The sequence below is a fragment of the Anser anser genome, assembly GCF_964211835.1.
Source record: "Anser anser genome assembly, chromosome: 13".
In the NCBI taxonomy this organism is placed as follows: Eukaryota; Metazoa; Chordata; class Aves; order Anseriformes; family Anatidae; genus Anser; species Anser anser.
Window position 1 is genome coordinate 8436387 of NC_139734.1, and position 25344 is coordinate 8461730.

At 54.5% G+C, this 25344-nt stretch overlaps 1 protein-coding gene and 1 long non-coding RNA gene across 5 annotated transcripts in view; one reads left to right on the plus strand and one right to left on the minus strand.

The window, feature by feature from the left end:
* Positions 1–15967, plus strand: part of MID2 (midline 2) — a 73996-nt gene extending 58029 nt beyond the window's left edge. For all 4 annotated transcript variants that reach the window (XM_083797528.1, XM_083797529.1, XM_083797530.1 and 1 more), the window contains 6 exons: positions 1768–1916; positions 2371–2498; positions 3008–3151; positions 5622–5783; positions 11786–11993; positions 12809–15967. In XM_083797528.1, coding sequence (XP_083653654.1) covers positions 1768–1916; positions 2371–2498; positions 3008–3151; positions 5622–5783; positions 11786–11993; positions 12809–13211 — 1194 coding nt within the window. In that variant the 3' untranslated portion in view covers positions 13212–15967. The remainder of the gene's footprint in view (positions 1–1767; positions 1917–2370; positions 2499–3007; positions 3152–5621; positions 5784–11785; positions 11994–12808) is intronic.
* On the minus strand, positions 15665–24736 carry LOC310880972. Its single transcript, XR_014572021.1, has 2 exons — positions 19204–24736; positions 15665–18789 (listed from the first exon to the last, which is right to left on the minus strand). It is a non-coding gene; the product is annotated as an uncharacterized lncRNA (long non-coding RNA).
* Positions 24737–25344: the final 608 nt, after the last annotated feature.

Here is a 25344-nt window from a genome sequence, read left to right on the forward strand (position 1 = left end):
CGCTGGCCCTGTGGAGCTCCATCGGCCGAATCTCAGGCTGCAACGGGAGCCCTTGGGTGCAAAGTCAGAGCTTTTCCTCAGCTGGAGAGGCTCAGAGCTCATCTGCTGGCTTTTCACCCTAGTTCTGTCTATTCTGAGGTCCTGGGGCGGTGCTGGGGCTGGGAGGTGGCAGAAGGACGCCCCGCGAGGGGAGCGGGGCCGCGGTGTCAGCCAGGGGATTAGCAGGCTGCTTAATTGTGAGCGCGGCGACAGCGCTGACACCGGGGAGAGCAGCTCCAGCAGCTCCTGTCAGCAGCCAGGGCTCACGCTCTGCTTCTTGACGGATCGTTTCGAATCACGGGCACGGCGGGCGCGGGCTGACAGCGTGCCGTGGGGGGGCAAGGGGCTGCCGAGCCGGCAGCTTTGGGAGCCGCTGTCATGGCAGCGTGGTGAGGGCTCTCTCTAAAAAATAAAAAAGGAAAAAAAAAAAAAAAAAGGAAAAGAGAAAGGAAAGCAGGAATTGATCTCAGGATGAGACCCGTGCAGGTGAGCAGCGTGGCGCACCGGCTGCCCCCTAGGAGGTGGGTGGGATTGCTGCGGGTGGTCGTGCGGAGCAGAGCGATGGGGATGGAGCTCAGGGACGGGGATGGGGATGGAGCTGTGCTGCTGCGTTCTGGCAGGACGAGTCTAGCACCATGCTTGGCTGCAAGTGTCTGCTAAATAAGCAAGGGGAAACAGCGTCTCTCCAGCTGGTGCCATTCTGGAGGACTGCTGGTTTTACTTTAATGCACAGTGCCTTTCAGGAAAGTCTCAAGTGGCTTGGAAGGGCAGGGCAGAGGTCTGGAGTGGGATTCATTATTTCAGAGTCTGCTGTTTCAGATATTCCCAGCTTCTGAAACTCTCTTTCTCTTCCCCTGGGTGAGTTTGCTGCAGATGCACAGAGGAACAGGGCAGTAGGAATTTGTATTTCATTTGCAAGTGCCTCATTGCCCCTCTCAGGATGCTTTTCCAGACAGAGAATTACTTCCAGCTCAGCTGTTGGTGCAGTTCCCAGTGTGCTGATCCACCTCCTTTCTCCTGGAAGAAGGGGGTTAAATCTTGTGATCATTTTATTGCTGGAGCTGTGTGCACTAATTCATTAGACCCTCCAGAAACGTGACCTTTGCAATCCATGAGCAGTGCCAGGGATGACCTGGGTTTGTTCTTCAGCTTGGTCCTCTCTGAGTGGAGGACTTAGGAGCTCCTAAGGGCCTTTCACCTGAGCTTTTCCCCCACAGAGATTTCTCCTAAGAAATGATGTTTGTTCTGGTTTCTTTGCCCCCCTGAGCACTGGTACTTTGCAGGAGAGAAAGGGGTGCCACCAAGCCCATTGTTTTTGCTTTATGGCTTATTCAGTGGTGTCTTAAGTCATCAGTAAGTACCCTCCAAAGAGCCCTGCGGGAAGGGAGCTGAAGCATCGGAGGGTCCCTGAGTGGGTCACAGGGCTTGTGGGATGCTTGTGGGGGTGGAGCAGAGCCCACTGTGCCCTGTTTTGGGGTACAGGCTGGTGCCTGCATCAGTTTTCCAGCTCCTGCTCCCCCGTGCCACGGACACCCTTCCTGTCCTTTCCCCTCTTACTGCAGCCCCTCACCTTTAACTGCAAAATGCTTGCAGCCGCAAACCCCCTCCCCGTGCCCCCCAAAAAGCAGCTGGACCCTGCTAGAGGTGGTCCCGGCCGCCAGGCTGCTAGCAGCCCCCCTCCGCGTGCCGCGCTCTGAGCATCTTTGCCTCCCCCTGCTCCCGCCGCAGGTGATGAAGCTGAGGAAGCTGGCCCAGCAGGTCGCCAACTGCCGGCAGTGTCTCGAGCGCTCGACGGTCCTCATCAACCAGGCGGAGCACATCCTGAAGGAGAACGACCACGCGCGGTTCCTGCAGACGGCCAGGAATGTGGCCGAGAGGTGGGCTCCCTGGGTGGCAGCTGGGGTGCCGCCTGCCGAGTTGGTGGCCCGGCCACAGCGAGCTGTCCCCTGACCACAGAGCCAGGGGTGCCCCCTCGCCCTCCCCCCGCATGCTGCCCTCACTAAATTCTGGTAGTGGGTGGCAGGACGGGAGGGGCACGGCAGGTCCCGATGATGCCGAACAGGGAGCCGACGTTGCTCCCTGGTGGGGAAGAGTGGTGGAAAAACCAACGTGGTGAGAACCAGCCCAGGGCACCGGGGCTGGGACCCTCAGGGACGGAGCCCCCCACCTCCGTGCCTCGTCCTTGCCACCCCCCGGGGTTCCCGGGTGCCAGGCTGTGTCACCGCGGGCTGCCTGCGCCCTGCCCGTCGCCCACCTCGCCCCTGCCGGGAGCCGGGAGCCGGGAGCGGAGCGCACCCTGATGCGGATGGATGGGCTCTTCTTTTCTTTCAGGGTCGCCATGGCAACTGCATCCTCTCAAGTTCTGATACCAGATATCAATTTTAATGACGCCTTTGAAAACTTCGCGTTGGATTTTTCCAGAGAGAAGAAGCTGCTGGAGGGGCTGGATTATCTCACCGGTGAGTGCACGGGCGCGCTCCCACCGCCTGCGCCCCGCATCTGCCCCCGGCCCTGCTTCATGCACCCCACTGAGGGCTCAGGGGATGTTTTAGGGCACACTGGGCTGCCACTTGTTGTCACCGGTAAGTGGCTGGCCACAGCAGCACAGGGGCCACCATGCTGTCCCCAGGGCAGAGACATGTCCCCATCCTCCCGTTTGCAGGGTGCCTCTGCTGCCCTGCAGCAGTGCAGCAAGGGCTCTGTGCCCGAGGCAGGGGGCTGGAGACACCCCAGGTGAATTAGCTGATTGTGGTATTGTGCCAGGGGCTGGAAATTCAGGGGGAGGGCTGCAAGCTGTGGAGAAGCGAAGACATCATTACTCAGTGACGTGTAAAATGAGACGGTTGTGTGCATCGAGACACTGCTCCCTGCATGAGCCCGTCTCTCTATGGGAGCAAAAAAAGTCTTATGCATTTTAAAACGAGAAGACGCAAACTTACTGAAACACGCTACCTGTTACCTCCTGCAGCGCCGAACCCGCCGTCTGTCCGCGAGGAGCTCTGCACGGCCTCCCACGACACCATCACAGTCCACTGGATCTCGGAGGATGAGTTCAGCGTCAGCTCCTACGAGCTCCAGTACACCATCTTCACCGGCCAGGCCAACTTCATCAGTAAGTCGCCGCTCGCTGAGCAAACACCCTCGCTCAGATGGGCGCTGGGCGCAGCCCCCACCCGAAACCAAAGAGCCAGGGCATTGCAGTCCCAAGGGTCCTGAGCTCCTGTCCACGCGGGAGGGCAGCGCACAGCTGGCAGGGCACAGCTGGCAGGGCACAGCTGGCAGGGCACATCTGGGGGCACACATCTGGCAGGGCACATCTGGCAGGGCACACAGCTGGAGCTGCACCAGCACTTTCAGAAGCCGTACCTACCAGCACAAAGCTCTGCATCAGCAGCGGGGCTGGCGTTTCGCTCGAATATCAGCCAGGCAGAAGCTGACGGCTGGAAGATGGAGCACATCAGAAATCACCAGGGGGTGAATATCTAGGTAGTCTCTTCCCCTCCGACACCTAAAATGATCAGAGCAGACTTAGACTCTCAGCTTCTTAGCGCCATGGATTGTCGTTAGGGAGAGGTGGTGAATTGCAGGTTAGGAATGCCAGGGCTTGAAGCTGTGACCCACTACAAGCCCCACAGGACAGGCGTGTCACATCTGCAGTCTCCTTTTAGTCTTCCTCATTGTTCATTGTCAGGAAGGCTTATTAAAAAAAAAAAAAAAAGAGAGAACAGAGAGAAAAGGGAGTTGTTTGGGTTTCCATTGAGGCACAATTAATTGGAGAAGAGCAGCTCGGTCAGAAAGCCAAGGATGATTTGCCAGTCTCAGGAGCAGGGATATATACCTCTGGGTGCCCAGGAGTCCTCAATGGCAGTCCTCGTATCAGAAATATGCACACATTGCAATTTCTTGTAACACTGCCTTTTCCCTAAAATTTGAGGGGGGTTGCATGGGCATTTTAATGGAAGAAGGAAAATATATCTTCCAGTTTTTCTGTCCCGAAACAGTGCTTCAGAAGAGCATGGCATCCCGGCAGCACAGCTCGGGCACTGACATTCTGCTCCTGGATTGACATCATAGCACGCAGTGCTGTAGGAGACGGGGTGTCCCCCTGCCCTCCCCTGGGGGCTGCGCTGGCAGGGCGAGGGCTGTGCGAGGAGCTGGGCAGCAAGGGCGGCTCCGGGGGAAAGCCCAAGGGGGCAGACGTCAGGAGCAGCTTCCTAGGCGCCTTCGCTAGCTCTTGGTAGAAGGAGGAAAGAAAACATCAGTTAACACCTCAGAGGAGAAAATGAATAATATATTGTCACTTGCAATAATGTGTTCGGGGCCGGGTGATGAAAGCATTTGAGTCCTGGCTGAACTCATGCACGGAGAAGCACCGAAAATAGTGTGCTGGGCTCACCTAACAGGAGCACCAGGAGGCTTCCCAGAGAAGGAAATACCTTTTCACAGAGCACACAGTTGGCCTGTGGAAACCATCCCCTTTACACTGCCTTTAAAGCCAAGAGCTCGGCAGGAGTCAGGCATTTTACAGATGACGAAAGCTGCAATAAAAATGATTTTTTTAAGCTTTGGCAAGGATAGAAGCCCTCGGTCTTCAGAGACAACCCCTCCTTGATAGTTTTGAGAAGGAAACCTGCCTTGGAGGCCAAATCACTCCCAGATTGTCATCTCTCAGCCGTCCTGTCCGTTCCATTGAAGGACCCAAAGGTGGCCCTTGTCTGCAGGGAGATAACTCCTTGGCCATGCAGCATGCGTGCGATGAAAGCAGCTCTGTGTGCAGGATGCAGCCAGTATCATATCTGTTTTATTTTCTACTTCATATAGCATTGCTCTGCTCCCCTAGGCAGCTTCCACGTGTATTTCAGACCAAATCCAAGCTGACAATGACTGCAATCTGCCCTTGTCCTCCAACTGAGCAAGCCACAGGGGGTAAATAATCACCCAAGGAGCGTCCTCTTGCAGGCACAGTCTCGCTGTCCCCGTGTGAGCCTATAAACAGGGTGTGTGGAGCATCTCCCAGGCTCCTGGCACACAGCTGTGCATGCATTCGCCAGCGATGGGAGGCTGAAAACCCTCCTCCGTCACCCTTCATTCACAGCCCACTCCTCATGAATTGTCTCACGCTTCGCCCCCAGACCTGCTGGATCCAAGAAGCCCCCGGCTACTACATCTGAGCTGCCTCGTTTTTCTGATATTTGCTGAAAGCAATGCTCCCGTGTTGCAATATCTGCTCCAAAGCTGCTTTCTGATAGCCCAGAGCTGCTGCAGGCTGCAGTAGATGCTGCTGGGTGCTCGCTGCTGCTGGCCCCTGCTGTCAGTGCAGGTTTTGCTCCTGACGCCCGCAGCACCCTTTTCCCTCTGCAGGTTGTCCTCACCCCAGCTTTTCTCCTTGCCTGCAGCCCTGTGCCATCCCACCCTCGATACAACGCTACCTTAGTGGTCTGTGCCGCAGCACAACCTCCGCAACGTTAGGCACTGGAGCCTCAGGGTCTCTGGGCTCCTGACTCCTTTCCATTTCCAGAAAGAGTCCTTTGCTCCGAGTCCCTTCCCTGTGAATAAACCTTCTCCCCTCTCCCGTACCGCAGGTCTCTACAACTCCATGGACAGCTGGATGATCGTCCCCAACATCAAGCAGAACCACTACACCGTCCACGGGCTCCAGAGTGGCACCCGCTACATCTTCCTCGTCAAGGCCATCAACCAGGCAGGCAGCCGAAACAGCGAGCCTGCCCGCCTGAAGACCAACAGTACGTGCCCCGGGGGCTCCTCGCGTTGGGGGGGAGGCGGAGGAGCGCCTGCAGCGGTCCGAAGGGGTACGGCGGAGACCGCAGTCGTCTCCAGCATGATGGAGACCCCAAAGTGACCCCTCTGCCCCGGTGGGGCTTTTCTCTGGGACGGTGTGCTGCCAGCCCCGCAGCTCCCTGGGGCAGCTGGGCTTTTGGGGGACGAGGGGGGTCCGGCTTCCTGGTCGCTTCAGATCACAGGGCTGTATGTTTGTGGGATGATGTACGGATGCGAGATGTCAGAGGGAGCAAATAAGTTGGCTCATCGGGTTTTTGCCCAAATCTGCCTGCTGCATGACTGCATCTTCCTGACGCTCATCAGAAACCCTCCTGGCCCCAGCGAGCGCAGTGCTCTTTCGGGTTTCCCTCCCTGGTGCTGCAATCACATCTGCCTTGAGTAGGCTTTCAGAATGATTTATTGCCTCCGCCTCCTCGTTTTCTTTGCGAAACCTGTGCGACTTTAAACAAAATGAAATTAAGTGCCGTCGGTGCACTGGTGGGGATAGAGGGGAGTTGCTGAGATGCAGACTCCAATCCAGTTCTTCCTTGTTTATTAAAATTGCATCCCTCCTGCGGCTGCTGTTTTTAAGAGCTTTCTTGTGCTTTGAAAGGTGCTCGCTCTGGAAATAAGAAATTGGGGACTTGACAAGCCAAGAGCGATGATGTGACACAGCAGTGCAGAGGGGAGCGAAGGCGCTTTGCTTCAGCAGCTCCCTGGGGACAGGGCTTGCTCCTGTGTTTTTTTAAGCGAGTGTCAGTCATCGGAGACACGGGCTCACTGCTGAGTGCTCCGCTTCGCAGCTGAACTCGATTTAGTAGATTAAATAAGTGCCCAATCGGGTTTTGAACTCCCCTTGTCGCTTGGATGTGTCTGCAGCAGCTTCCTGCATTTATAAAATCTAGAGCAGGCATCGCCTGAAGCGCTACACAAATTATTCTGTATTATCGTAGCTTTGAGGAGCTCCTTTCTCGGGAGCGAGCGGCCGTGGGAGCGATCCCAGGTGATGGAGGCGCGATCCTCTCCGCTCTCTTCGGGCTGCTGGTGGCCAGCCCCATCGCTCACCTCGTCTTTCAACCTCCTCTCTTGCTGTCTGTTTTTATGTACTCAGAAGCTTGAACTTCTGATGTTTTCGGAGCAGCGACTCGTGATTTTGGCAGCAGGGATGAGCTCTGCATGTGAAGAGGGCTCGTTGGCCAAGCTCGGACAAATTTATGAGCGATGCCCGGTAGCTTGACTTCAAGGGGGCTGTGCCTGATGCCCTCCAGCCTGCCCACAGGGGCAGCATCCATGCACCTGGGTGGAGGGGACCAGAGAGGGGCAGAGCCCATCTGGGATGGGGAGATGCAAGAAAAGGGGACTGCAGGGATCTGGGCAGGGAGCTGCCCCATCTCACGGCCATTTTGTCCTGCCCGATGTCCGTGGGGCAGGGGGAACCAAGGAGGGGGGTCTCCCCTTCCTGCGTGCCGAACCTCAGGTACCCGGGGTGCCACGTAACGCTGAGCGTCCTGCACAAATCGGCCCTGGGGTTTTTTATGTGAAATCAGTGGGGATTACTTTAATTCCCCGTAAATTGCAGGTGATTATACCCAGCGTGGTAGCGGGGGGCAGGAAAAGTTCATCTTTCAGTGGGTGCTGGAGAAAACCCCATCCAGGGATGAAGGGTGGTCCCTTGCCCGAGTTTCCAACAGAGAAATGGGGCTAAAATTGGGGTGCATGAATGGGCTAAAATGGGATGGTGCCGAGCGGCTCGCATCTCACCCAGCACCCAGGCTGCGCAGTGAAAGCACCGAGCTTCCTGTGGAAAAAGAGTGATTAGTGACGGCCACAGTGCAAACAAGCACGGGAGTGTAGGAGTACTGCCCATGAAAAGTATGTAGGGAAAGTTCTGAATTTCTGGCTTAGTTATGTGTATTTATACGGTCTTCTTTCCGTGGCCAGCCCTGGTGTACGAGACTCCTCAGGGGTGTTTGCTGCCCAGCACGGGCACGTGCGTGGTGCTGGATGCGGGTGCTGCCTGTTGTGCTTGCTGCCCGTTTCTCTCGCCTGCACTTGTCTTCATGTGGCAACATGTTTTGCTTCTTTTCAAGTGGGCCATTAGGAGACAGCACACACTTCCCGACTGCTGTAACCTTCGTGGAAGTGTCAGCAGCTCAACGAGGAGAAGGGCCAATTAGCATATTTCACAGCCCTCTTTCTGCTCCTGAAGTGGTGTTTGGAGAGGTGCCTTCACCGCCAGAGGGTCAGTGTCAGGACACATATTGATTTCTGCAGCATCAGCGCAGGCACTAAATCCGTGTTCCCAAACTGCCCGAGCAGAAGAGCTGGGTGAAATAATTTTGGTCTAGTTGTCACTAGACAGAAAGAAACCTTCCTTTGCTGAGGCTGGGCTTGAGGAGGTCTTGTTTGTTAGCAAGTGTCCAAAAGTGGTTGAAACTGCCAGAATACAGGGAGGGTGCAAGTGATGGTAGTAAATAAAGTGCATGGAAAGTTCTTTTCATGGTCCTTGCCTTGACTGTTGTGGACTGGTCTTATTCTCACTCATGTTTCCATCCCTTCCTGATCTGTGCATCTCTTGTGAGACCTCCTGGGTCCTACAGTGCTGCTCACATCCACGTCCCTCATCCAGAGGAGTGGGTTTGTCGTGGCACGAGCAGTTCTGCTCTTAGCAGCAGGAACGCGTTAGTGCTGATGCTTTCTAACAAGCAGGGTGAGACGCGTGCAATCCCAAAGCAAGCTGTTCGGTACAGAGTCTGTTGGGAGATTCATAGGTTTGGATGGACTGACTGCTTTCCTGCGACTCAGCAGCTCAGCATTGTGGCTTTGCTTCCTTGAGGTGATGGGAGGACAATAACCGCTGCTTTCCAGCTCACTGTGCCTTTGTTAGCTGGCTGGCTTCTGGCTGCAGAGCTGCTGACAGAGCTGGTGGACCAGGTGGATGGTGCAGCTGGAGGCTCACAGCCAGCTTTTGCACCTGTGCACTTCAGTGCTGCTGGCATCTTAGGTGGCTGCCCAGAGTGGACACACTGCTGGCTCTCCTCCCCTGCCCATGGAGAGCAAGAAGAGCGAAGAACGCAGAGCTGGCACAGCGAGGAACTCTGGCTTGGTTTACTCTTCCGCTGGGCAGAGCGGGGCGGACACCTGCAGCGAGCACAGAGATTGCTTCTTGAGAGTGGGAGAGCCTGCCCACCCGGTCCTGTCTCTCTGCAGCATGCTTTCAGCTGCAAGCAGTCCCCTCCGTCCCTCCTCCCCTCCCTCAGCCCCTTGCCCTCGCCACGGCACCCCTGCACGGACCCAGCCGACGGAGCAGCCTTGCTGTTCCTCACCCATGCAGCTGGATGTCAGGTTTGTCTCTGTCTTCTGGGCATCGTGGTGCAGGTGTTCCTGCAGCATTTAGCCAGCCACAGCTCATGTAACAACCCACAGCCCATGCCGGCTGTCCCTCTGTGTGGCTTTTTCAACGTGCTGCAGCTGGCACGGTCAGCGGGACCTGCTGAGCTTCACCAGCATTTATTCTTTCCACGAAGCGTCGAGAAAAGAAAATCTGGCAGTGCTGCTGGCCCTTTTCTTGCCAAGTACTGCTTAGGTAACAGAGAACTAAATGCTCTTTCCTGCACCCAGCATGGGGAAGGGCAGTGTCCGTGCTGGGCACGAGGCTCTGCCTGGCCCCAGCATCGTGGACTCGATTAACCTTTCACATCATCCTAGAGGCAATGTCCGCCCGTTCCTGTCTTTGGTCTCGTGTGCCCAAGGCCAGCCAGGATTTCCTCCTCTCGCTGCTCTCTGTCTGCAGATTGTCCTCGAGCCCTTGAGCCAGGATGTGCCAGCACCAGCAGGCAACAAGGCTGGACCCGGTTGTTCACGCTGACCTTAGAGAGGGGTCAGCTTCATCAAAAGGATGTGCCCATCTCTCTGCCGGTGGAGCCGGGTATTTTTGTACCTCCCTTCCTCTGAGCTTGTCTCTTCGCATTACTGCTGGGAAAAGGCAGATCTCAAAATATTCAAATAGCTAGAGGAGAGGATCACTCCCAATCTCCAGCTTTACTTTCTGGCCTCTCCACTCATTTATCTTGCAAATGGGGCTCCAAGGAAAATAAACATGAGCTGCCGGCGTAGTCAGGGAGCAACGCAGATGAGCTCCATTACGGAAAGCTGCCTTGGCTCACGCTGCTGTCTGTTCACAGCATTTCCTAAGACCTGGTTTTGAAACAGCCTTGATGGTAACATTGGTTGCTGTGTTTCACCTTGCAAGCATCATTTAGCATAGCTGAAAATGCAGGAGGGGTGGCTGGTTGTGTGCCACGGTGTCTGCCTTCCCTCTGCAGGTAACAAAGCCATGGTTTGAATTGGTTTTGGTTGTTGAAGGTGTTCTGCTGCAGCTGCCCTGTTCGCTTCGATTTGTGCTAAACTAGATGAATCCCTCTAGAAATCCTATCCGGGCTCTATATGCTATTTATATGCTGATGTGACAGGGCCAGGTCCCTGCTGTCGCACATTGCATTTGCAAATCCGAGAGGACAGGATTTGAAAAGCACCAGAATTAAGTCGCCTGTGCAGCTGAATGTCATGCCTGCCGTCCCTGCGTTAGGCAGCACATGTGGTCACGCATCTGCTCGTGGCAACCCAAAATGTAGCTAGCCCCTTCCTACCCGTGAGCAAGTTGTTGGAGGTTTCAGCAGCACCAAGAGCTCTTCCACCTCCCGAGTGCAGCCAGCCACCTTCGGAAGGGTTTTATCAAAGCGAGCAGGGCGGCGAGTGCGTGTCAGTTTGGCTTCCGTGGGCTGCTAACATTACAAGGGAATTGGAGCTGTGTTTCAATCCAGCCTTAAAGATCTGCAGGATCCATCAGACTTCATTGTGTTGGTGGAGCAGGAAGCCCCAGGCTGTGCACTCGTCAGCTGGCCCTGTGCTCTCCCCTTGCTTCCAGACTCAGCTAAACACAGGCTGGACCCAGCGCCTTTGATTTGCTTCCACCACCGCGTGCACAGCCCAAACTGTCTTCCCCAGGCATCCCAGACCTTGTTTGGCAGCGGAGAAGTGCCGAGAAACCTCGGGCATGTTTCCTGTAAAATGTAATAGCAGCCTGCGTGCCACTGGGAGCGAGTTGTGTTGTCTGCTGATGGGGATTTGGGGATATGCTCGACACTGCATTACTTCTTCTGTGATTCAGTATTGTTATACCAGCACTTCAGGGTCTACTCTCCCTTCACTGTGCTCGTATAACTCGCATTACTGCTAATAGAGTATGGATCTGTTGAGGGATTCAGGCAGGCTACATGCCTTGCCCAGACTTGGTTCGCGGTGCTTGATGGCATCTTCAGTGCCATTTCCATTATCTGGTAACGTCCCCCTCACTCCTCCGCAACGTTTTACACCATTAACAGAGGGCAAAAGGGAATTGTTGTGATGAGGAAATAATGCACTTGAATGGTGCAATGTGCAATAAAGAGGTCTGCAGCATTCCCCAGCGCCAGGATGACACATCCCAGGCTGATGCATTGGCTTATTTCTCCACATTTTTGAGTTTCACACCCTTTCCCTCTGTCTGGTCTGGGAATAAGCCCATGGTGCAGATGCTTCTCCTGTCCCTGCTCTCCTCTGCCTCGCAGGTGGTGCTGACACCCTGGGTGGTGGCTTCCTTGCAGTAGCCACTTGTCTCCCCATTCCAGCAGGGCTGGGGACACTGCTGCAGGCACCAGAGGCACGGAGCATCACCAGGGCAGGTGGCTTATGGATCAGCCTGTGACAACGGATGCGCCAAGGCACGTGGATGTACCTCAGCATCCTGCTGGGCATCCATAAGTACAGACCATCCACAGACCATAAGCAGTGTCTCTGGCTACTCCGATAGCACCCGTGGCTCATGGAGAATGTCCAAAGAGCCTGGGGCAGATGTTTCCTGCCACATTCTGCCTGCACAACGACGGTAACAGACACAAATACTGATGCATGTGTCCTCTTCTAACAGGTCAGCCTTTTAAGCTGGACCCCAAGATGGCTCACAAGAAGTTGAAGATCTCCAATGATGGGCTGCAGATGGAGAAGGACGAGAGCTCCTTGAAGAAGAGCCACACGCCCGAGAGGTTCAGCGGGACAGGGTGCTATGGCGCGGCAGGCAATGTCTTCATCGACAGCGGCTGCCACTACTGGGAGGTGGTGGTGGGATCCTCGACCTGGTAGGCAGCCCCCTTCTCTTCCCTCCTGCTCCTGGAGGCCCTTGGATGTCCCCAGAGATGGCATGGGACATGCTAGGGTTAAAGGCCAGGGTTGTTCATGATTAGAAAGGTGGCTGCTGTTGTCATTGCTGGACCTTAAATCCAGGTGGCTGTGGGTTTCAAGAGGTCTGTGAGCTTCTCTTTGCTAGAAGCCTGTGGGTCAGATCCAGTCGGGCTGCAAGGTGAAGCTTTACATCCTCGTTTTTCTCACCTGCTGACCCCACTGATGCCTGCCAGGGCTCAGATTGCACCTTGATGGCACCATCACTGGGTGCAGGCTCTCACATGAGCGACTTGATCCTGTGCAAGCAGCCAAAAATGTGTACAGCCTGTGCACGCGGAAAACACCCGGCCGATGAGTGACGACCCAGGCCGAGGCTGTTCAGGGCTGAACCAATTCCTTCTTTTCCTGTGCAGCTCTCTCCAGCTGAAGGCCAGCAATCACTCTGAGGGCGTTAGGGTCCCAGCAGCAGGTGCAGAACAGTGCTGGTAGGAGCTGATCGAGTGACTCGGAGCCAGCCCAGGGACCCGTGTCTTGGGGAGGCTCACAGCCAAGATGCTCAGATCAAAGGTGGAGCAGAACCTGCGTGCAGCGGGCAGCCTCCCACTGCCCTGTGGCAATGTGATGTCCCTGTGGTGCTCTGCTTAATCCCTACTGGAGCACCCACAGCCAGGCTTGCTTGGAACGGGGCTCTTCAAGCATTTGCTCGCAGGAGATTGGGGTTGGGCTTAATGCCACGCTGAGGTCGCTAAGCAAAGCTTCTCCCCTCTTCTAGGTACGCCATCGGCGTGGCTTACAAGTCAGCCCCCAAGAACGAGTGGATTGGGAAGAACTCCTCATCCTGGGTCTTCTCCCGCTGCAACAACAACTTCGTGGTGAGGCACAACAACAAGGAGATGCTGGTGGAGGTCCACCCGCAGATGAAGCGCCTCGGCGTCCTCCTGGATTACGACAACAATGCGCTCTCCTTCTACGACCCAGCCAACTCCCTCCACCTCCACACCTTCGAAGTCTCCTTCATCCTGCCCGTGTGTCCGACGTTCACCATCTGGAACAAATCCTTGATGATCCTCTCGGGTCTGCCCGCCCCGGACTTCATAGATTACCCAGAGCAGCAGGAGTGTAACTGCAGGCCCCAGGAGTCCCCGTACGTATCAGGGATGAAAGCCTGTCACTAGGATGCTCAGCCCTGCCCGTGCCCCATGGTGGCACTGGTGATGCTGGTGGGTGCTGGTGGTGGGTGCCAGGAGCCTGCCGAGCTGGAGAACCGCCGTGCAGCCGGAACGCTCCAAGGAGAGAGGACCCGCCTGCCTGCCCGCCCACAGCTCATCTTATTTTTAAGGGGAAAGAGAAAGAACCCCTGACCACGTCTGAAAATAAACTCCTGTCGGCAAGCTCAGCGCAGTCGTGCACAAGGCTCACGCAGCATCTTCGTGGTGTGCGCCAGGCTCTCCCAAGGCAGATCATCACACGGATGGTTCTGTTTCCCCTCGGGGGTTGGAAAGGCTGGGGTGGGGTTTTGGGGTGACCTCCTCGGGTGCTGCGGTGAGCAGGGGGACGACTCGTGTGTCTCCGCACGGCACAGGTTGGGGCAGGAGGGGTTGGCTTTTTGGAGACCTGCAGAGCCAGGTGAGAACTGGGCATCATTTGCTGGTGAGAGCTTTCTGTTTGGCCAACATTTGGCAGCTTCCCTGGTAGGGTAGGTAGCGGCGTGGGGTAGGTACCGGTGTGGGGTAGGTAACTTGCACTTGGAGAGGCCCCCATGGGGGAAGCAAGGCAATGGGTACGTGGTGCATTTCTGCTGTTCCCTGTGCTTGGCTGGGGCTGCAGTCCCATGCTGGGGGGGTCCAACCCCCACCCCTCCGCCCCACTGCTTCGGGAGGTCCCAGTTCACCAGGATGCAGGGAGCCCCCATCGAGCACTCGCTCAGGAGCTGGTCGAGGTGCACGTTGCCCCCGGCACAGATGCTCCTCCGTTAGCTTTGCATCGGGTATCCCTGCAGACACTGGTGCTGAGCAGAGGGACACATTTTGCCCAAAGACCATCTCTGTGCTTTGTGACCCAAAATCTCAATTTAGGACCCCAAAATCTCAGCTCTCGGTTTCTGGTGTGAGCCATGGTGGTGTGAGCATGGGGCTGTCCTGTTTGCTCTGAGGCAAAAGGCTGAATCCAGCCCTGGGGCCCCAGCAAGCTCCTGAGCTGCCACCAGTGCTCCCAGTAACCACAAGCACCAAGTCCCCTGCAGATGGGGCCAGCAAGGACGTCAGGCAGCACAGTGGCACGGAATGTGCTGATGCTCGAGCTTTGGTCCATGGTATTTGAAAATCCCTTTTTCTCCTCCGGATGTGGTCCAGCCTTGGTGGCATCACACATGGACTGAGACCTCCCAGCTCTGCCAGCCTTTTCCTTGCTTTTTTATTATTATTATTAATTATTATTATTATTATTGCAATGGGGAGAGACCCCTGGACCTTGCTGACAGGAAACTACCTCAAAGCCCAGCCTTGGAGGGGTGGGTGGCCGGTTCAGACGGGGTGACAGCACTTAGAGGCTCTTCCCACAGCAAGGAGCAGGCACAGGGGCTGTGGGAAGGGGTCCCCACCAGCGAGCCATCCTGGGGGACTTGTGTCATTAAGGGCATCCAGGCAGAGCAGGTATACAAAGAGCCCATTCCTCAGCACAGCATCCCTCTGCTTAACCGGGGTGACATTTTCAGTGACTGGTTGCCCAATGCTCTGGGGAGAGAAGAGGAAAAGGGACATTGCCACTTGCACTGCTAAGTCAAGTTTGCCTCCAGTCTGGGCCGCTTTCCCATTGCTCGTGGGCTGGTGGTGCTTGGCAGGGGCTTGTGGTACACAGTGCGTCCCTCCCGAGCAGACAGACCAGTTTTATTTGCTTTAGGCCCCAGCATTCGAAGGCACGGGGTGGGGATTGAACAGGGATTGAGCTGCCGTTCCCTGCAGCTAAGCACACAAACACAGTTCATTTTAAGAGGCTAAGTTGCCATTTTCGGTTGGATGTATTTTTCCAAAGCCACATGGAGCTATCAGTAAAGTCTTTTCCCCTTGTGCTGACCTCAGCCAGGGCTGCTCGCACTGCATCACCCTCCAGCAAATGCCCAAGCACTGGAGATGGATTTTAGCTTTTGCAATCCAGGTGCCAAGCTTTCCGCCGGCACCGGCACCGCTTTGACCGGCTTATTGCTAGCGGACTCAGCGCATCCAGTAAAACACACGAGCCGTTAATGTGACATTTGCACCTGATGAAATTGCACTAATCGTGGCAGGACCCCCGCACACCTTAGCGCGTGTCTTGTCCCGCGGCGGGCAGGCGGACGAAGCGGGGAGCCCCGCACCCCAAAAGCGCAGGCCTGGGGTGGGAGTGACGTCTGGGTCACCCACGCCGTCCTCTCCTGGGGGTGGAAGAGCAGAACCTGCCCCAGCACTGCCAGGGGGGTGGGAGCAGCAGCCCCCTCCCTGCCCCTCCGTGCGATGCTCCCCCGCTGCCTCGCAGCCTTTGCCCCCAGCCCGTGAGTGAGCCGTCCCTTTGGCCAAACCCGTCCGGCGCACGATGACACGACAGCGGCTGTTGCTAATCCGAGCCCCTCGGGCTGTGCAGCCTGCCGTTATGAATGAGCACGTTTCCCATGGCCCAGCGGAGGGGCAGGAGGCAGGCAGCGGGGTCCCCGTGGGGCTGGGGGTGCTGTTGGCCCCACTTCTCCTGGGGACCCCGCTATACAGACCTGGGACGTGGTGAGGCCCTGGTTACCGTGCCGCCCGCCTGACTCTTCTCTTCCACGTGTAACATACTCATTTCTGGGGGAGGGTTGCTTTTCCTTTTTATGTTTTCTTCTTTTTTTTCAGTTTTTCTTTTTGGCAACTCTTTTGTTAATGTGTATATATATATATAAATATAATATAATATATATACGTTACTGAATGTGTCTGTGTTTGGCAGAGATTGCGTGGCGTGTGACATCCGTGGTCCACAAAATGCTCCTTTTGGCCATCACCAAACCTCTGAGAACATGCAGACTGCAGACGTTGGGGTTACTGAGTCAGGGGCATAGCAAGAAATCAGTCACGCCGAAGAAAGGGCCTTCGCTTATAGCCCAGGATGGGGATGAGAAGCCTTCCTGTTTGGCAAAGCCCCTGAGAGCACAACAAGCTCCACGGGGCAGCTCAGCGGGAGGTGGTGGGAGGGTTTGCTGTCCCCAGGGCCAATGCTGTGTGTCCCATGCGTGTCCACGAGGCTCTGCAGGCAGAGCAGGGGGAGACGCATGGTACCATCCAGCAAACCGCATTTCTCGTCCTGGACTGCAACACAGGCTCAAGAGCCCAGGGGGGTGGGACAGGTCATGCAGGATGCTGCAGCTCTGTCCAAAGAAGTCCATATGCAGAAATATTCAGCACCCTGCTCGCAGCCCCTGGAGGGTGTCGTGCAAAGGCATGTTGTCCACATCTTGAGGACACCAAGTGCTCCAGCCTGCCCTCTCCCAAGGCTGCAGGGGCTGCTGGCAATCCCTGCATGCCAACCAGGTGCTGTGGGGACCTTGTTTCTGCTGCCCACCAGCCCAGAGCCCCAGGAGCTGTGGGAGGGCAGGGATGGAGCCCCTGCCCCGGTGCAGTGTGGCTGATGGCCAGCTCCTCTACTCGCTGCCCCTCATTTCCCCTTTCTGCTACCCATGCCTCTGTAGCCGGAGGGCCATGCCAGCCCTCTGGAGCCACCCAGTCCCAGCACAGCCCTCCAGAGCACTGAGACCAAGGTGAGCAGAGCACTTTGCAGAGACGTAGCTGGACGTGGCCGCATAAATGTCCCCTCACTGCCTGGGAGGCGTCAGCAGGGAGTGGGGAGCCCCAAGCTGCCCCGCCACAGGGACATGAAGACATACAAGCCCATGGGAGATAGAGCCTGCCTTTGTTGAGCATAAGTGCCTAAAATATTTATGAAGTGGAAAACATATGGTGCAAACCAACACTGTAAAATTAAATATTTCTTACTTTATTCCTTTGCTCTAGGCTTTTTCCCATTAAACATTAAATGCCAACACATGGAAACTGGCCTCAAGATTGAGTAGCTGCTTTAATTATGGGACAAACCTGTGGTATTTGCAGTACCTCAGACAGCTGCTTTTGCTGCGTGGAGCTTACAAACACAGCTGTAAAAAGCCACTGGTGGGGCCTGTTGCTAGCTCTCCTGCTTCTTCCATGCAGTACTACCAGCCTGAAGACCCCACTGATCCAGAGCCCCACAACAAGCTCCCCACAGCCTCAAGGACTCACAGCCTACTATGTTTCTGACTCTTGCTTTTGGAGAAAATCCTGCAAAGCCCTCCCATACGATGCCAAGTATGTTAATGAGGTTGCTGATTGCATGACCCTTGTCTTTGGCTGGCGATGACTGTTCAGGGCAGAAGCTGGGGGCTGCAGCTCCCCTGCATGGCAGCACGTGCCTGAAACACCAAGAGAAGACCTCAGTTGACATCAGGGACAGATAGCACAGGACAGGGAAAGCCAGGGGTTCTCCTGTGCATGGCTGTGATCCAAGGTAGCCAGGACACACTGCCACTTCTGATGCCTGGGGACCAGCTGGAGAACCTGCTCTCCAGCCCAAACAGTGGTCATCATCTACTCAGCTTCCAGTCCTGGAAGCTGCTGTGTGTGACTCCCTGGGCAGCAACAGTCGGATTCTGCAGGGGATCCTAACTTAGCCACCAGGTAGCTCGGCCCTTGCCATCGGCTCAGGCCTGCACTGGGAGATGGGCACTGACGATGGCCGTGGGCTGGAGGTGATGGTGGGCTCATCTCGAGTGCTCCTGGCTTTCCTGGCCCCCTCAGAGGGGTGCCAAGGAGCCGGGACTCAGGCTGGGTGCTGAGGGTGCCTCCAGGCCGGGCAGGGAGGGCTCCGCACTCGTGGGGGGAGGCCTGGTGGCCTGCAGCCCGCGGCACGCGGGGAAGGGGAGCACGGGCACAGGGAATCACACGCACAGCGGTTTAGGTCGGAAGGGACCTCTGCAGGTCATCTACCCCAACGTGGGAGCTGCACAGCCCTCTGAGGCAGATCTGGAGACTGGGAAGCCGATGGTCCTGGCCAGACCTGCAGCTTTGGTGACCTGGCTAAAAGTTTGCGGAGATGCACTCTGGCTTGAAGGTGAGGACATGTCGAAGCAAGAGGGTGGCTCAGCACACCAAATACCTGCCTCAGCCCATCCTTTGCAGACTCTAACCATCTGGCCAGGCCCTGGACTCACAGATTTTTGGCCTTCCAGTGAGGGATGAAGATGCTGCTGAAGACGCCATCCCTGCTGTGCTCAGATCACAGATCTCTTCTGTGGTCCCCTAGCCGCATGCCTGCTTCAGGTAGGATTTCAAAACAGAGGCTAAATAGGAAATGAGCCTAACGCTGCTTTCATTAACAGCACTGGGAACTTTGCTACTGACATCAGCAAGACTGGAGATATGCCTCAGCTCTTGAAAAATGCAACCCTTTCTTCATATTTAATGTCTACTCAGTCTTTCAAGTTCAAGCAAATACTTTTCAGCCATCTGGGAGGTACCAGTAAGTGAAATCACGTTCTGAAGCATCTTCGACACTCCTTCTCACATTGGTAATTCAAATGAATGGCGAACACGGGTTAGCAAAGCTGGAGCCAGGAGCTGGGGTAGGGGCAGCGACCACAGTGCCCAGCAGACTTCACTACAGGCTCAGGGAGATGTGGGCAGCTTCTTTGGTGGCCAGAGGGCCCGCGTCAAACATCTGAAGCAAGAGGAAGAAAACTGGAGATCAGCCACTGAAGCCTGGAAACTTGATCCCGCTGAAACAGATGGATTTTTGGAGCCCTTGGGTTCACACTAGGGATTTGGTATGCACCACATTCATTGAAACCTTTCAGCAATCCCCACACCACCCTCTCAATAAAGAAATAAAAAATTAAATAAAAATTAAAGGCAAGGACAAGGACAATAAATGAGTGAAAAATGTGAGCAGGTTTTCCTTTAATCTCAAAATTCCCCTTCCAAACCCTACCAAATCATAAACAATGTGACTTTTTCTCCCCCCCACCTTTTTTTTTTCTACTTGGCCCTAACACAAGTCCTAAAAAGAGTGCAGTGCAACACTATCACTGTTGACCAGACCCTGCAGTAGAAGAGACAGCAGCCCTACACCAACCCAACGTGTAGCAAGGGCATGAACAGAACAAGACGTGGTTGCTCCTGAAGCCTGCACAAGGGGACGCAGCTCCTGCCCACAAATCAGGGGCAAATCACATGCACTGGCTGGAAACACCAGCTGTGTAAATCCCACTGTCAGCTGGATGAGGGTGGGCACTGCGGGGCAGCAGCTGCTCTGCACATCTCAATCAGCAGAGCCCTTCCCACCCTCGGCACTCCCATGCCATGCAGAAAGCATAGCTCATCCTTTCCATGTGGGCTTTTGGTTGTGCTTAGCACCATGCTGGCAGAGCAGCTCACAAATATTCATTTGTTCCCGGAGCCCCCACAAGATGCAGCAGTATTATCTCCGCTCTGCAGAGGGCTGGCACCTTAAGCACAGCAAGATTAATACAGCTGCTTTCAAGAGTGTCGGCGATGCAGGGGGCTGTTTCCCGGGGCTGTTAACACTTTCGGAGGATGGTGTTTAATGTTTGCTGCTGAGATTGACTGAGCATGTGGAAATGCCATTTTCGGAGGCTTGTGATCTGGAGAACTGGGACTGATTTTTTTTTTTAGAGGGGCAGTGAAGGTTAGTGCACTCGGTGAATTCCACAAGCAGCTTTTGGATGTTCCATGGTTGTTTTTCGGTAGAAGATCATTGATTAGTGTTACACCAGTGCTAGGAGGTGGGTTTTGCCCTGGCATTTTTCTTACACACAGAACGCCAGGCACCTCTCCTGGCTCTGCTCATTTTTCCACCCAAAACTGCAGCTAGAATATGCTCTACACAGCACATCTGTGTGTCAGCTGAACCCCCAGAAAGTTATTCTTCTTTGGCTTGCACCCAGCTCTCAGGGCCACTCAACAGCACCATTGCCACGGGACCTGGTTTGCCTCCTTCATCAGGCACAGCAACTGCAAAATGTTGGAAGGGAGGAATTCTTCAAGCCATGAACAACTTACGGGCTTTAGCACAGGAGACACAAGCTTTCTCAGGGAAACTGCAATGGAGGAAAGCCAGGGATCCTCCTGTGCATGGCTGTGATCCAAGATGGCCAGGACACATTGCCATTGTGCTGCTGGGGAGCAGATTAACTGCTGGTAGGGATCAGAGATCAGCAGACTGGGTGTTGGTGTGAACAAACAGCATTTGCCCTTTTTCTGAATAAGCCTCAGCACTGCAAAGGACGGGTGTTAACCCAGATGCCTGAAGAGCTGCTGGGAAATGGAAGCTTTGGAAAGGGATGGTCTCAGGGGTGCTGTGCATCACACCCTCCCTATCCTTCCCCTCAAAGCAAACAACAGGAGCCTCCATCACTCCAGAAATTGCTTCGTGTTGCCTGTATTTATTGCGTTAATCGGGGAAACTGGATGAGTGCACCCAGCCCCAGTGTGGGCATGTTCCCTCCAGCCCCACCAGAAAGCTGGGCATGGCCCCGTGCTCCCCATCCACATTTCCTAGAAGCCAGAGGAGGCTTTACGCCATAACCAAGCGTAATTTCTGGCTGACTTTATTGTCATGAAGCAGATGGCGCTCGGCAGAACAGCAAGGAGGTTTTCCCTCCTTCTTGCTTTATTTGGAGCCCTTCTCCATTAACCTCTGGTTTCTAGGAAACAATATCTTTTGTGGATGGGCACCTGTGAAAGTCAATTTAAAACCATTACTGACGTGGCAGGCTGCTTCTTAGAAAGAAAAAGACTTTGCTGAGAAGATGAAATTGGCTTTGCCGCTGCTTTCCAGGAATCCGCTTTTAAACACACAAGGCTTCAGTGTCACACGCACAGCAATTCAAACTAGAAATTGCTTCCTCGAGCCAACCAGGAGGGGAAACATTGGCCTGCAATTTTGGGGTGGGCTGAAGGGAAGGTTAATGCTGTTTTGGGAGCCTTGTGTGCTTAGTTTGTTTTGTTTTGTTTTGCTTTGCTTTGCTTTGTTTTGTTGCTATTATTTGCTCTGGAGTTCATGAAATAGGAGATACGAAAAAGCTCCCTTGCCAGTGCTCAACATCCCCCTGCCTGGGAAGCTGCAAAGCAAAGAGACAGGACAAATTATTATTTTTATATACTAAGTGACATCAAGAGACTGCCTCATCTGTAGCTGTTCACCAACAACAATGGCTTGCACTGAGATGAGATAATCCAGTCCAGGAGTACAAAGCTGCAGTCCCTCCATCCATGAATGAACATTCCTTTAACCAGTGAATTAACTCCTGGTTGGGGAAAACAATCAAACAAAGAAAGAAAAGCAGAAAATACTGTTTTATAAATGGACAGAATGGAAAATTACACACTGGAGCAGCTAGCTGAGAGACTGCATGGGGTAAATGATTTACAGTGTCTGATCTGGCCCCAAATTAGTCCTCCTTAGCAGAACTCTAACTGAGATTTTAAATACTCATCTGAAGTGCCAGCCCCTAAAATTGCCAGTTCTTGACCATTAACCACAGCAAAACACATCGCTTCACTGTGCCTGCGGGTGTGCTGAAACGGGGCTTACAAAGAGTGGCACCTGACGTCTGTTGGCGCCTGGGGCAGCGGGCACAGGGAGGATCACCGGGACACACAGCCCCTGGTGTCCTCTGCTTGAGGAGATCCCAAGCACCAGCCGAGCCACCCAGCAGCGCACGTGCCACCCTGGTCCCGTTGGTGCTTGTCTCCTGGGAACATCGAGGCAGGACTGGCTGCAGCATCCACCTGGTCGGCAGTCACAGCAGGAGCGGCACCAAGACTGAAACCCAGAAATGAGCCCAGTTCTCCATGGCAACGAGGAGGAATTGGGTCAGCTGGAGGAGGTGAGCGTGCCCAGGAGCTTTAAAAGCAGACACCCAGCCTGAAAAGCAGAGCCAGCCCTGGGGACAGGGCTGGGAGCAAGGAACACTGCCAGGGCTTCTCCGTGTCAGCGTGGGGACTCTCGGTGGCTCTCTGGTGGCACGGAGCTGTGGGTCACCAGGTGCAGCTGTGCCGTGTGTGTGCACCTGAAGCCAGCATCTTGTGCTCTTTGCTTTGCAACTTTCGTGCAGTTTTAACAACCAAAGTAAGCACTTTACAGCAAATTAAGCAATTATACTTTGAAAGCTATGCAAAAATTACCTGCGAGATTCCCACAAGGCCTGCCAGGGCCAGGAATTCACCAGCACTGCAGGGAGGCATCAGCACTTTGGGGGGATTCAGTGCTTTAGATGACACTTGGGCTCTGATGTCTGATGTCCCTGGGCTCTGATGTGACCCAAAACGTGGCAGTCACTTGTTGCATCTTTGACCTTCAACTGTCATTAAAAGGCCTCAGTTCTGCTCCCAGCTGTCTCAGCATGTGACCTGGAGATGAATAACTCCTCTTGAGCAGTACCTTCATCTGTAAAATGTGTTTCTTAATGCACCTCTACCTGGTAATGAGTTAAACACAGCAGCTTGAGAACCGAGGGGAAATGCTGTTGATGAAGTTACAGTGCTATTTCAGCTCGGCAGCACACAGTGACTGCACAAATGCTATTTAGGGGTGGTTAAAGGCATGGGAGCCCTTTGCTGAGCATCCCTGTTGAGTGGGGCATGCCAGACTCCTCTTACATCTTTGTGGGAAATACCTATGTCCTGAGGAGCTCAAGGTGGGACCCTCTCTCTGGACTGTGGTTCAGTGAAGACGAGGTAAGCAGATTTTCCCATACGTGCAGTCCCATGGGAGATGGGATCTGCTTCCCCACATGCCTCCTGCACAGCTCTGCTTGCAGGCCTGCAGCTCCCAAACCCATCCTGTACAGGCTGTGCTCAGCACAGGTCTCGCCCTAACTCCTTAAAATGGGTGCCCCTTATGTCCACTCTGTCCTTTCTTTCTGATTCACAGCCACTCACTGCCAGTTAAACGGGAGCTGCTGCTTCAAGGAAGGCTTTCAGCAACAAAAGACGTCCATTTTTTTTAGAAGACGGCGCTTAGACAGGGGTAGGTTCAGCAGCTCAAGCTGAATATGCTGCAGGGTTGAGCACAACTCCGAGCAGACCGAGCTGGAGGACCCAAGCCTTTTCAGCTGAGGCTTCACCATCTCCTGGATGCCCTGCACAGAGCTGCGGTCAGACAGTATGGGCATACCAAATGCTGGCCTTGTGACTCCCAAATGCTGTCTCAGTTCAGGAACTCTCTGAAACAGATGAAACAAATGGAACCTTTACCAAAATAAAAAGCTTTTAGAGCCAGATGTCACGCCTGGTTGTGGAGTCCCTACAAGCAAGTCTCCCATGGCTTCTCTAGAAGGCATCCAGCACGACGGCTGTCAGCATCGTGTTTTGATGCGGGGGTCACTCAGCGTGGCTTCAGGTGGCAGCAGTTGCCTTGTGCTGGCCTCTCCAACAGAGGTGGTTGCTGAGGTTTTCCAGCTCCATGCTCTTCAGAAATGTTATCGTGACTGGTGTCTGCCCCCTTGGACAGGCTCCTGCGTGGCTCAACAGCAGCCAGCCCAAACCAGGTGGGAGGGGAAGGCTTCATGGGCATCCTGTCCTGAAATCCCCCTTCTCAACCAGGGCTTTACCATGGCACATCACCAATGACGTTGGGTTGCATTGCGTTTGACCCCAAGAGATGCCCAGTCAAGCCATGGACCAGAGCAATCAGAAACAAAGGTAGTGAAGGAATTTGTAATTAAATTGCCATTAGATAGGTAACAGATTTTCTGACAGCTGACAGTGAGTGAAAACGCTCTACTCTGTCATGTTTTATCAGCATGAAAACCATTTGCAAGTGCTCTAATTACATTCCTAATTGCCAATGTGATTAGGGACCTGCAGCTGTTCATTAAACGTGTGTCACCCTCAGCCAGCAATCTGTAGGAGAGAATATTTAATTAATCAAATAGTGCATTGGATGAAAGCAGGAGATGGACAAACCTGGAAGCTGAATGAGAAGTGGAGGAGCCTTGCACCAAAAGTAGCTAGTGGGTAGTGGAGTCATCATCTTCCAGCTCTTGGCACCATGTCATACAACCTCTGTCAGAAGTTCAATAAACACCATGACAAAAAAGTCAGCTTTCTGTCTATATTACTCCCCCTGGAGCATTCCTGCCCTCATGAGCAGAAACTAACTTCTAATTCCAGCCAAATTTTTATCTTCCAGCATCTTATGCTCTTTATCTACAGGACAGTGCTCTCCTTGCTTCTGCTTCAGAGACAGCCTTGGCTCCCTCCTTGCTCCTCCCCCAGTGCATCAATAGGCAGTGACTGGAGCTTGCCCGGCCCACACTTGAAGGAGGACGGAGGAATCCCGGTGCCCACCAGGTGCCCTGGTGCCCTCTCTGCTCAGCTCCTTGCCCATGACCCTGCATCTCTCTGCAACTCTTCCACCCCCAAGTTCTTTCTCAAGCATGCTGACAGCTCGGATGGGGCTCTTCTTCTGCTGTTATGGGCAGAAGGGTTGGTGGCCCTTCAGAGCTCTACTGTGCCATGCTTCCCCTCGGTTAACACCAATTAAACACTCAGGATTGCAGTCTTAGACTAGCCCAACTTCTTGAAAAATCCAGCCCATGGGCTTGGTGCTGAGCTTCCTCCAGGAGGTGGGGTCAAGAAAGGCTGTGATTAGCAGGCTGACACAAGCTACAAAGCCCCTGAATCCCTGCAAGGGCTGCTGGAGCTCAGGGTCTCCAGAGGGAAGGTAGGAGCACTTGCATGTGCAGGCAGGGGAGCAAGCAGGGGAGGTGGGCAGGGAGGCGGGCAGCCCTCTGACCTCTGTCTGGGAGCATCGTGGCGGCACGTGCCATGTGTCACCTCACCTGAGTGAGCTGTGTCAGCCCTGCGGCGACACACCCAGCCAGAGGGTTATGGCAGTAAAGGCATCTTCCAGGAGAGTTTTCTGCGAAGTCCCATGGTTGAAGGGAGCAGCGGCAGTGACACAGGCAAGAAGAACCACGTCTCTCAATCTGGCAGCTGGAAGAAGAAGGGTTTGGAAGAGGTCACCCACAGCCCCAGCTGATAAGGCACTCAAGAGACCAAGCTGACTGCAAGCCCCTGAAAATCGACCAGGAGCAGCCAGTCCCGTGGGCTAGGCTGGGCTCTGTGCACTCTTGCAAACCTGTGAAGTTTCCTCCATGGCCTCAGGAGGAAACGGCACTTTTGAACACACTGGCAGAGGTGTGAGACCATCCAAACTGCCTTGGCCCAGGCAGACTGATTCCTTCCT